The sequence below is a fragment of the Labrus mixtus genome, chromosome 15 (assembly GCF_963584025.1).
Source record: "Labrus mixtus chromosome 15, fLabMix1.1, whole genome shotgun sequence".
In the NCBI taxonomy this organism is placed as follows: Eukaryota; Metazoa; Chordata; class Actinopteri; order Labriformes; family Labridae; genus Labrus; species Labrus mixtus.
In genome coordinates, this window is record NC_083626.1 from 3,915,027 (window position 1) to 3,926,272 (window position 11,246).

The 11,246-nt window shown below is 41.8% G+C and overlaps 1 protein-coding gene and 1 long non-coding RNA gene across 3 annotated transcripts in view; both read left to right on the forward strand.

The window, feature by feature from the left end:
* The window catches only part of LOC132989172 (helicase ARIP4-like), a 75,626-nt gene extending 65,922 nt beyond the window's left edge, over positions 1–9,704 (forward strand). For both annotated transcript variants that reach the window (XM_061056588.1, XM_061056589.1), the window contains 11 exons: positions 108–326; positions 1,534–1,652; positions 1,803–1,927; positions 2,776–2,875; positions 3,000–3,205; positions 3,661–3,836; positions 4,384–4,580; positions 4,695–4,894; positions 5,022–5,111; positions 5,275–5,370; positions 5,510–9,704. In XM_061056588.1, coding sequence (XP_060912571.1) covers positions 108–326; positions 1,534–1,652; positions 1,803–1,927; positions 2,776–2,875; positions 3,000–3,205; positions 3,661–3,836; positions 4,384–4,580; positions 4,695–4,894; positions 5,022–5,111; positions 5,275–5,370; positions 5,510–6,582 — 2,601 coding nt within the window. In that variant the 3' untranslated portion in view covers positions 6,583–9,704. The remainder of the gene's footprint in view (positions 1–107; positions 327–1,533; positions 1,653–1,802; positions 1,928–2,775; positions 2,876–2,999; positions 3,206–3,660; positions 3,837–4,383; positions 4,581–4,694; positions 4,895–5,021; positions 5,112–5,274; positions 5,371–5,509) is intronic.
* LOC132989517 (uncharacterized) overlaps positions 1–11,246 on the forward strand; it is a 216,555-nt gene that overhangs the window by 98,684 nt on the left and 106,625 nt on the right. The gene's annotated exons all lie outside the window — the stretch shown is intronic.

An 11,246-nucleotide genomic window follows, 5' to 3' on the forward strand; every position in this document is an offset into this window, starting at 1 on the left:
GCTCATGCAACAACATAAATACCCTCATATTTATTATATTTGCTGAATGAAGTCATTTTTACTTTGAGTGAGTTTTTTTACACTGCGGATCTCTTGTCATACTTCAGATTTGGAACCATCCAGACGTGCTGTACGAGGCCTTGCAAAAGGAAAACCTGGCCAGTGACCAGGACTTAGACCTTGATGACATCACGTCCACGGGATCCGCCCAATGTCCAACAGCACCCAATCAAAAGTCCAAGCCCATAGAGAATCCCATCCCCATCGGTGGACTGAGTCTCAATCAGCTGCAGGAGAAAGCCAATCAGGTCATCACTTATGAATGGGTGAGTGATACAAAGTCAAACAGTGGCTTTAATAGAACACCACCAGTCTCTTCTACCTTGATCCCAACATGAGAGGATATTCAGATCAGAATGTTCTCTTGATTCTAGAAAGGCTTTATGCCATATAAATAAGGAGATATAACAATAAATGAATAAACTAAGTTTAAAGGAAGAATGTGCAACATTTAAACGTGAGAAGTGCGAGTCCCTCTGGCTGTACTGTTGTCAGCGCCGTTTTCACATTATGTTGACATGGACGGGACGGCCGGCTCCTCCCTTTGTGTATAAAAGCTGTTTGAGTCAAGGACTAGAGAGAAGAAGAATAAGATTATCACTGCTTATTTGAATGTCACATACTTGTTTTGGATTACGGTCTTTCTGTGTAAATGGATATGCAATCAGAAGCTACAAACTAACTTAAGTGTGCTAGCATTAGCCTGCTAATACAACAATGCAGGTCACAGGCAATTGCAGCTCGAGCCAAGGACAATTTTGTCCGCCGCTTGCTCTTGACTACTTCCTGTGAACGCAAGTAGCGGAGGGTTGGAGGTTTGTCACTGGAGGAGAGCGGAGGCTTCAGTATGGAGGAGGTGTGGCCAAACAGAAGGTTGTTTTGGTTTCATGCTGGTGCTCAAGGGCAACATCTACTGGATCAAAAAGTCACACATTCTTCCTTTAATTGTCTGTAGTGATCCAGTTCAGAGAAAGGCTGACTTACAAACTTAGATCAAAGAACATATTATCTGACCTTTAAACTTTGCAGGGAACATTTCTCCTGGCATTTAGGGTTTCTATGAGACCTCATTTTGTTGTCCACAGCAGTGTGTGGTTAAAGAATTTTTTACATGGAAGCATTTAAAATCTATTGGGACTGAAGAGTAACAGTCACATAGGTCACATTTTTGTGTTCATGCTCAGTACAGCATGATGTGCTTGTTGTACACATCATGAGATCATTAGCTCATACTTTCTCACAACGTTATGTCAGCGCTATTTCAAATAAATCCATGAAATGTATTTTTTTTTTATTGAAGAGTGTCTCATTGGAGTTTGCAGCTTTGAACATGACTTCTCTTTTCTAGAGAGCAAACTCCACTTCTTCTAAGTCCGTCTAAACAGCTGAACCGTGAATGAAAAGTTGATCAGAGTGAACGTGGTTATTGATTGTGTCGATTGTTAACAGTTTTTTTTCTCTACACATGGATAGGCAAAGGACATCATGTGTGATTACAAGCCCGGCCTCCTGGAGAACTCTGCCAAAATGGTGCTTCTGTTCCACCTGATAGAGGAGAGCGTCAGGAAGGGGGACAAACTCCTCGTGTTCAGGTAACACATAAGTGCTTTGAAAGGAAGATACAAAAATGTTCTCAATGATTTATTTGTAGCTTATTCGCCCTTTTTATATAACAAAATGAAATACTTCTACTTTGCTTTATATTAATGTCATTAACTATGTGCTGTGTCTGCCCTCTGCAGTCAAAGTTTGTCCACACTGACTGTGATCGAGGACTTTCTGGCTAAGAGGCCGGTGCCTCCATCACCCAACACCACCAGCAGAGACAGACCCAACCAGACCTGGGTCCGCAATCTCAACTACTACAGTAAGACATCCTTAAATATACTTTTCTTTGTGTGTGTGTTTTTTTTAAGTATATTGAACATTCAAAACGTCTAAAAAAATTTAAAAAACTGCTATCAAGGCCACAGAGTACATGACAATGAGACTTTACAAGGAGGAGGAGACAGGTTGAAAAGTTATTTAAGACACATTGACAGAAAGAAATATAGATGGTATGTTCTCAGTTTAGAGGAAACCTATTTTTAAATGTTGAAGTTGCTCACCTTAAGAGTGATAATGGTTAATATGTCAATCATTCAGGTCAGGGATGTTCATAAGCACAGTGGTTTGGTTATGAAGTAGGCATTCTCTCATTGACCTACAATGAGTGCTGCCACCTGCTGGTAGTTCTTGAAAACAGCCAGACGTTGGTACATGGTTCTCCATAGGAACAGAAGGGAATTCACAGCCTTTGTAAAGCTCTTGTTTGTGTGATTTAAAGACTTTTCTTGCAATACAGGACAAGATAGCTGAATTTTTCAACAACCTTTGTGTGATGATGTTTGATTGATATTGATTTAAAATAAGTCCATGGTTATCCTATTTAGCACACAAGTATTGTTTTTTTTTAAAACTACCGTCATCCATTTATGTTTATTCTAAGAAGATAAAGAAGTTAAATATAAAAGCAACAATGTGTCAATAGTGAAGTCGTTACTCTTTCCAGATAACAGAAAATGATCCTGGAGTTTATAGACAACATTAAGTGATAGTGATACATGAATGAAAATTAAGCTACAAGATGAAGGAAAAGGAAGGTTAGATGAACTAGTATCCCTGCTACTGAAAAAACATTTTTTAACCCGACTTTGGTTGTGTGTTATCTTTCAGGACTGGATGGAAGTACAACCGCCTCAGAGAGAGAGAGGCTGATAAACCAGTTCAACGATCCAGCAAACACCTCAGCATGGGTTTTCCTGCTGTCAACAAGGTAACACACAACAATAAGTACAATGTGAATAAAATAGTTGTAAAGAAAATGAGGTCAGGATTTGATTGCGCAATTCAATTAAAATAAAAAAACTTACATTCGTGTGGATTTCTCTGGGTCATAGGGCTGGCTGTCTGGGTGTAAACCTGATTGGTGCAAACCGCGTGGTGGTCTTTGACGCCTCTTGGAACCCTTGCCATGACGCCCAGGCAGTGTGCCGTGTCTACCGCTACGGTCAGAAGAAGCCCTGTCATATCTACCGGCTGGTGTGTGACTTCACTCTGGAGAAGAAGATCTACGACCGACAGATCTCCAAGCAGGGCATGTCAGGTGAGTCGGAAGAAATGCTCCAATGAGCTTAAAATGTCCTTATAGGGGAGAATAAATCTAATAGTTCAAGTTTGTGAAATGCTGCACATGTACATTACATGCATAATTATCAATATCACTATCAGTTTGATTCCTTTTTTGGCACATTTTTTCCTGAAAATCTAAGCAGAAATCAAGGAAAACAGGAAGATAACAATGAGAGAAACTGATTCACATATAAAACTTATCAGTCCAGACTACTCCATGTGAACACTCAGCACACAGACTTCCCAAAAAGCACCAGACTTCTTCTGCACAAGAGGCTCTTGTCTGACTGAATAAACTGTCTCAAGTAGTTTTTTGTAATCTCTGACTGTCTAGATAGACACATTAAGGCCACTTGTGCTTTAAGCAGTATTAGCCTTCTTTCTTTAATAACCTTTTCTCCTCTCTTCCTTTCTCCCTCGCTCCTTTAGACCGGGTGGTGGACGACCTGAACCCCGTGCTGACCTTCACCAGGAGGGAAGTGGAGTCTCTCCTTCACTTTGTGGAGGAGGAGCCGGACACCTCGCTGGTCCAGCTGAAGCCCCACCACAGCATCGAGAGCGTCCTGAAGAAGGCACTGCACATCTATCCTAACCTGATAACTAAGGTAGATAGAGAGATGAGACTTTTAAAGACAGTGTCATTGTGTGCCCCCCCCCCAGAGGTGTTTAAAAGTAGAGCATGTGTTGATGTTTCCATAGGTGCGATAACAGCCTGTAATACAGGTTTTATTGAGATCTTCTGAGGCCGAGAATTTGCTGAAGACTCATTCTAAGCCAGCTCTAAAAGCGATCTCACTGCTTATTAATAACTCACATTACAGGCTATGAATGTTTGACTGAAGTAGTCAAACATTACTGTAACCCCCTTAATCTACTTGCACACTGTATCTGTGGTGAAAACTATGAACAGCAGCTGGAATTACTCTCTGCTTAATATTTGAAACACGGTTTCTGAAAGCTCTTGCTGTTTGTGAGCTTGAACGCTGCTGAGTCACTTCATTATGAAACCTGCAGGATTTGTGGATTTTCTCCATCCTAAACTCTCATACCAAAACCTGAACTTTCATGATTTGAAGCTGCTTTCGAAGGGCAATAATCTCATTTGGTATTTTTTCATGTGTTTAATCGACTCCTCCTCCTCCTCCCGTTCAGCAACCATTCCCTCACGAGTCCCTGCTGATGGACCGCAGGGAGCTGAAGCTGAGCAAAGCCGAGAAGAAAGCAGCGAAGAAGGGCTATGAAATGGAAAAGAGGGCTTCTGTGCCATACACTCGTCCTTCTTACGCTCACTACTATCCTGCCAGCGACCAGAGCCTCACCAACATCCCCGCCTTCAGTCAGAGGAACTGGTTAGCAACTTAAAACATTTTTTTAAAGATTCCATACAGAACTGATTCAAACTGTTTCGAGCAACTAATCATGGTTTCGTCAAGAACTAATAATGAAATAAACTCTCTACTCAGGCGCCCGCCTAATCGTGCTGAAGAGAAACCAGTGGCCAGTGCCCGGCCTGTCCAGTCAACTCCAGTTCCCATGACGCCCCGCCAGGCGACCGCAGGCTCTGCGCCAAGTCATGATTCTTCAGGATCCAGCCTCGGAGGTTTCCCCGTCAACTGCCTGCAGAAAGCTGGAGTCTTTGTACAGAAGATTGTCACCACTACTGGTAGGCAGACTTTTTTATTTCCTGAACCTTTCTCTACCTTCTTGTTTCAGTCTCTGAATATCTCATTCATTCAGTCAATAAACTCAGAAATATGCACTCATCAAACGTGTCCTCCTCCCTCTGTTAGACATTGTGATTCCAGGCACCAACAGCTCGACAGATGTCCAGACGACGATCAGCGCTGGAGAGAGTATCCATGTCATCAGAGGCACAAAAGGTACAACAACACATCTACATGTTGATGCTGTATTAGAGCGCTGCTTTTCCTTACTTTTATGACACTTCATTAAGTTGGTCAGCCTAGAAATGCATCAGTTCATGGATACTGCAGTCAGAAGATAAATGATTATGGTACTTTATCTTCATATTTTTGGTTTTAGGGACTTATATCAGGACGTCAGATGGTCGAATCTTTGCCATCAGAGCTGCTAACAAGGCCAAAACTGCTGAGGATGTTACTTGTACAGCACCCAAAGGTAAGAGGATTTATGTTACAGCTATGACTTGACTCTTCTAAAGCACAGAGGAGAGTTGTTTTCAGTCTATGTAGCCATCCCTGCCCAAACAAAGGGCTGTATTTGTTTTCCACTTTAACACCTTGTTTCTACTTTTTAGTTTCCAAGGCGCAACCAGAGGAAGTGTCAACCAATGGCAGCAATGGTTGCCTGTCACCTGGCAGGAAGCAGCATGTCAACTCCACGACTTTGCCCCGTCCAATATCACCTGACAGCCCAGAGATCATCAGCGAGTTGCAGCGCTACACCGGTGGTACGGCTGGAGCTAAACCAGAGAATGCCGCAGACAGCAGCCTGCCTTCTACCAAATTAGTCCAGACTAAGTGCAGCAGCGGGGGAAGTTTTGCCAGGGGAAATATGAGCCACCATGATGCCACTGTGACCAATGTAATCCAACCCAAAATGGATGCCACTGCAGCCCAAGACCTGAGTACAGGCAGCAAGCGCAAAGCCTCCACCCCTTCCCTGGAAGAGCGACCCAGTAAGCAGCCACCTACAGGCAAACACTCCTCGGCTCCTCTGGCCTCACAAGGCTTTCCCTTCACCGGGGGGTACGGCCTTCCTCCTCTAGGCCTCAACCCAGCCATGTTGGGCGGCTCGCTGGGGCACCCACTCTTCATGGGGACAGGCTCGCCTTACTTCCAGCAGTCTAACGGTCATTTGGGGGACCCCAGTTGCATGTACCCAGATCTGTTTGGCTTTGGTGGAGCCAGTGCGGTCCCCACCTCCTCCACCTCCCCAAAGACAAGCACTGCTGCTGCCGTCTCCTCTTCCTCATCGCTGTCAGCCTCTGCTTCAATGAAAGCCGCATCTTCAGTTCCAGGAGTCCTTCCGCCGTTCATGCTGAGCCCCAGCATGGCGGGCATGGCTGGGATGCTCCCACCAGGATTCCCTCTGTCCTACAATCAGTCTCTGGCGAGTCTCTACACAGGGTCCATGCTCCCAGGCGGCCTCCCGGGTCCAGCTGCCACTCCTGGTCCAGCCGGAGCCAGCTTCCTTTCCCAGTACCCTCCCACCACCGCCTCCAGCTCCTCCTCCTCCTCTCCCTCCTCCTTCTCCCCTTCAGCACGATCCGAGGGAAAAAGGGGCACGGTGCTGGTGAATGGTAGGAATGTCAGCAGCCCCAGCAGCTCTGATGATGACGATGATGTGATTGAAGTCGACGGACAGTGACAGATGAGTTATGTGATTTCTTGAGCAAGCTTGATTTGATTTAATAATCAGCAAGATAGGACGACATCCTATTTGCAAGGATGCAGGCTTCATATTGCCTGTGGCCTAGAAGGTGAGGGAAACAGACAAAAAAAAAAGAAAGAGAACTGGACGGATGACAACTGAGCCCATGCTAATGTGTGTCCTTCTGCCTCGGAGAACCAGTCTGAATGGGGATTGAATAGAGAGTGACACATTTTGTTATGCTGAACATCAGAAGATGAAACCTGAAGAAGGAAACTCCAGAGGGAAGAAGAAAAATCAGAGGACTTTGGTCTTCCAAGTATTTGTCTGATACTAGCATCGAAAAATACAAATCACTGGACTTACTACTGCTGAGTGTGTGGACCTGCAGTGACCACAAATGGCCACTAGTTGTACTGTTGGCTTTAGAGATTCTAGTTCTGCAGCTTTGCTAGATGTTGAGACTCTTTTGCTTTTTTTTCCCCAGCTTATTAAAAAGATGAAAATAGGGGTGAATTGATAATGAAGGGGGGGAAAGGTTTGATAATGAAGGTAGCTGGTAGTAACGTTTGTGAAATCTCAGTCAATGAAATGGTTTTGTTCGTCATTCGTCAAATATTGCTACTGAATTATTCTTGAAACGGTATCAGAAAAAGTAAAAAAGATCAGACAGGACTATTAGAAAGCATTTTTATTGAACTCACTGCCAGAACAGTCGCTCTCGAAGTAAGACAAAGAAAAAAAAAGAAGCAGTTGAGGCCAGTCGAGGACGAGGTTGAAGACGATTACTGAAACCTTAAAACTCTAATGACCGAATGTATGCTTAATCAAATGCCTTTCAACCAGGCCTTTTTCCGAATAAGACTTCTTCTGTTTAGGTATCAGACGTTGGAAGATCTGATTTTTCTGTAATTGTGTGTGTGTATTTTATATGTATGTATTCTCTTTAACTTCTTAAAGAAAATCCAATGCCTAAAAGACAGCCAGGTGAAAATGAGAAAAAAAAAACTGTGTTTTAGTGAGGTTTCCTCCTCGTAGCGGAGGGGGGGAAAAAACCCCCCAACAGAAAATGCCTTTTTGCCTCCATCTTTCTGAATGTTAACTGTGAGAGAGGATAGGTAAAGAGAGACAGGCGCTCACCGCGGCTCTCTGAATCTCACCCACAGTCTTACTGTAGCCTAGCGGAGAAAAAAAAACAAAAAACGATGCAAAACACTCACTTAAGCCTATATACGTGTTTGTACAACCCCAGACGAATTAAGCTCGCAATCCCGAGTGTTTGGTTACGCTCGTGTCGTTACTGTGTTTGTATGTGTGTGTTGTGTTTCTTTAGGGTCACAAAAGGAATCGTTAAAAAAAAAAAAAGAGAGAATTGCTTTACCTAGTTTGGTAACTCAAAGATTCCATCTCGACTCTTGTTTTTATATTTACTCTTTCCCATCTCATTTTGTGAACAGAGGTCATCGTTAAACCAAACTTCTTTTTTTTTGGAGAGATGGTGTAGCTTTGCCAAAAAACAAACAAACAAGAAATTCAGAAGCACATCAGAAACCTCCATGGAAGAGGATTGTGTCTTATAAGACCAAATAATGTCAATGATATCCACCACAGCAACACACACTCTCTACAGCATCCTCACAGTCCATGATCCATCCCTCAGTAAGACCTTCACAGGTAACACTGTACTCTGTACTGCACTGTAAAAGACACTTAATCTGTATACGTCTGTAGACCGGCGGGAAGCTGGGGAAGCTTCATCATAGCGACCAAGTTCCCTTTAGACACACCATGGACCGTAGTTCTGCTGTTCCATCGACCACCCCCCTCCCCCCGAGATCACACAAACTCTTCACTCTGGTCAGCACTGTTCTCCAGTAGTAAATCTTCTCCTCCTAAATGGCTTCAGCATGGGATTTTTAATTTTTTTTTAAAAGCACCAGCTCTTGTGTTCAAAACAAAACATCTTTTTTAACATCGTCATTAAAAGACATCGGGCGTTTCCTTTTTTCTTTCACTTCCATTTCTTCTGCATACAACAATTGTTAGTTTACCTATGTTTCATTTTTTTGTTCTCATCTTTTTACAATGTTTGAATTTACCAAATTTATTTATTTATGACGGTGCATATTTATTCATTTGTATTTGTATTTTTGTACAATGTTCTCTCTTTTGGTTGCTTTTTTTTTCTTTGATCTTGTTTGTAAGGTTTTTTTTTATGGTTATATTTACTATTGTTGTTACTACGGATCGTAACATTTTCTGTTTTTTAAGAAAAATGATGATCTGCCAATCCGACCTGAGCATGTGAACTTGTGCAGAACTTGCATGTGGACCAACTAATTAGTGCGTTACTGTGCAAATGAATAGAAAATCATAGTTAAGAAGTAAACATTGAATCCCATTAAAGACAACTCTGATCATCTCTCGATTATGAGAAAAACCCCAAACACAGGGCAGCAGGGACACGAGGATAATTTACTGTGATACTGAGCTGGGATAAAAAACACTTTTCTTATCTTGAAGAGCTCAGACTCCTCCATCGTCCTGCCTGCTCACACGTTCTTTGACAACAAAGTCTAAGAACTTACTCTGAACAATATGAGCCATTCTTTGCATGTAAATAACGCTTATTCACAAGCATTGAGTCAGGAACTGAAATAGTCCAACCATACAACAGTGGAAAATAAATTAATATCAAGTGCTTCTCTTTCCATTTTTTTTTAAAAATTTTTTTTAATCTTTGTTTATAACCATATCATCAAAAATGTCCATCTGTGTCATCCCTGTGACAGCGAGCGAGTGTCCTCACTGTTTAATTGTTTGGTCGTCAGCACGGCTTTCGCTGCGCTGACTGATTTATATTTCAAAGCTTTCTACTTGAATTTACATATTTATTTATGAAAAATCGACAGAGACGAAACCGGCTGTCTCCTGTTCCATTTTAGCCGAGGAGAAGATTAAACGCTGCTGTCTTGGAGGGTTGGCTCTATTCAAAGCCTGTTTGTGTAGTTTATCGATGGATAATGTGTATGACCTTGGATTACTTTTAGATCCTTTATTTGTTCTTTTTCTTTTTCTTTTGAAGTTTGTAAATAAAAAGAAACATGTTCTAAATCAAACTTTTCCTAATTTATTGACAGTAGAAGTAGCAGCAGATGTAGAGCCTGCACCCGCTCTGTCTCTCCCTCTCACACACACACACACACACACACACACACACACACAAGGGTGCATGCAAGGTGAGAACAACAGTGCGCAGACTCTTTCTGAAATCACATAAAAATACAATATGAACTTTGTAATCTACCGTTTTTCTGTTTGTCTTAAGGTACCAAAGCTTTGCATGCTTATTGTGTGTTAAATCCGATGTTGTCAGCAGTGCGGCATTAGAGTCAGAAGAATCACCTTGATGGGCTTTGATTGAAAACAAAAAGTTCCTCGAGGCCCTAAGATGGAAAACACAATTCATCCACATGCCTGATGTAGAGTTAACAGCTGACTTTCCATGAGGCTGGATTATAAATACTTGCTGCAGATCATATTCACTATACATGCAGGTGTTCTGCTTAAACCTATTTTAAAGTTAAAGTTAAAGTTTTAAAAAAAGAGGTACATTTGGACACTAAATAAACCGAAGCAACACAGACAGTTCACTTCGATAAGTAGGGGAATAATGTAAAATAAGTGACATCTTAAGAACACAGTCTGTTTTTCTTAGCTGTATGTTTTAATTGAATTACAAATAGTCATCACAATTGTAGAAAGAACTCTTTTTTTCCCCCCTCAGATTTATAGCTAAACTGAGCCAGCTTCAAATATAAGAGCTACACTGGGTTGTTGTCCTCTGTTTATTGGTTTGCATCAATACATATCATTGTATTGGTTTTATCAGTATATGTAATGATCCTGTTCTTCTAGTTAAGCAGTAGATCATTGAAACGTAACATTGAGGGTGAAACATGGGTTTGGTTTGTCACTTTAATTAAAGGTCACTCGCTTAGAGGAGTTTCTCTTTGCGTTAGAACTCTGTCTTAAAGCAGATGTTTGCGTTGAAGGTTTTGGAGTTATCAAAATTCATGAGCTTTTATTTCAAAGACTTTGAGTTTTTAGGTTTGTGGTCGTCTCATGTAGTATAGTATTCAGCTAACCAAAAGAGGACATAGTAGATTAAGATAATGGATCATGGGCCTCCTTTTTCAAAAGTCTAAATGATATCAAAAAAGTGTATAATGTCATGTGATTCTTCAAACAGACGTTTGGTTTGGTTCTCATGGCTTTGCAGGGACGGGGGGGGGGGGGGGGGGGGGGGGGGGGTCCTACTCACATTACTAAAGGTTATTAAACTGCAAAACCAGTTTTTGTTTGTGTGGACATCGGTACTGTCCATCACTATGATTTCTTTTGTACCATCCACAATGATGGTAATTTCCAGAATGAACATCCACTCTCATCACCATACTATGGTTTTAAGTTGTGCCTCTAAATCAAATATATAAAACAGATTTAAGTTATTCACCACAGCCAGAAAAAAAAATCTATTGCTGGCCGGTGGTTCAGCTTGAACATGAAGAAGCTGGTTCAAACAGTTTTAGTGCATGAGTCTTGAAGTTAAGTCCAAAAGGTGTTGTATGTGAGCCTATACAGCATGTGAAGCACAAGAA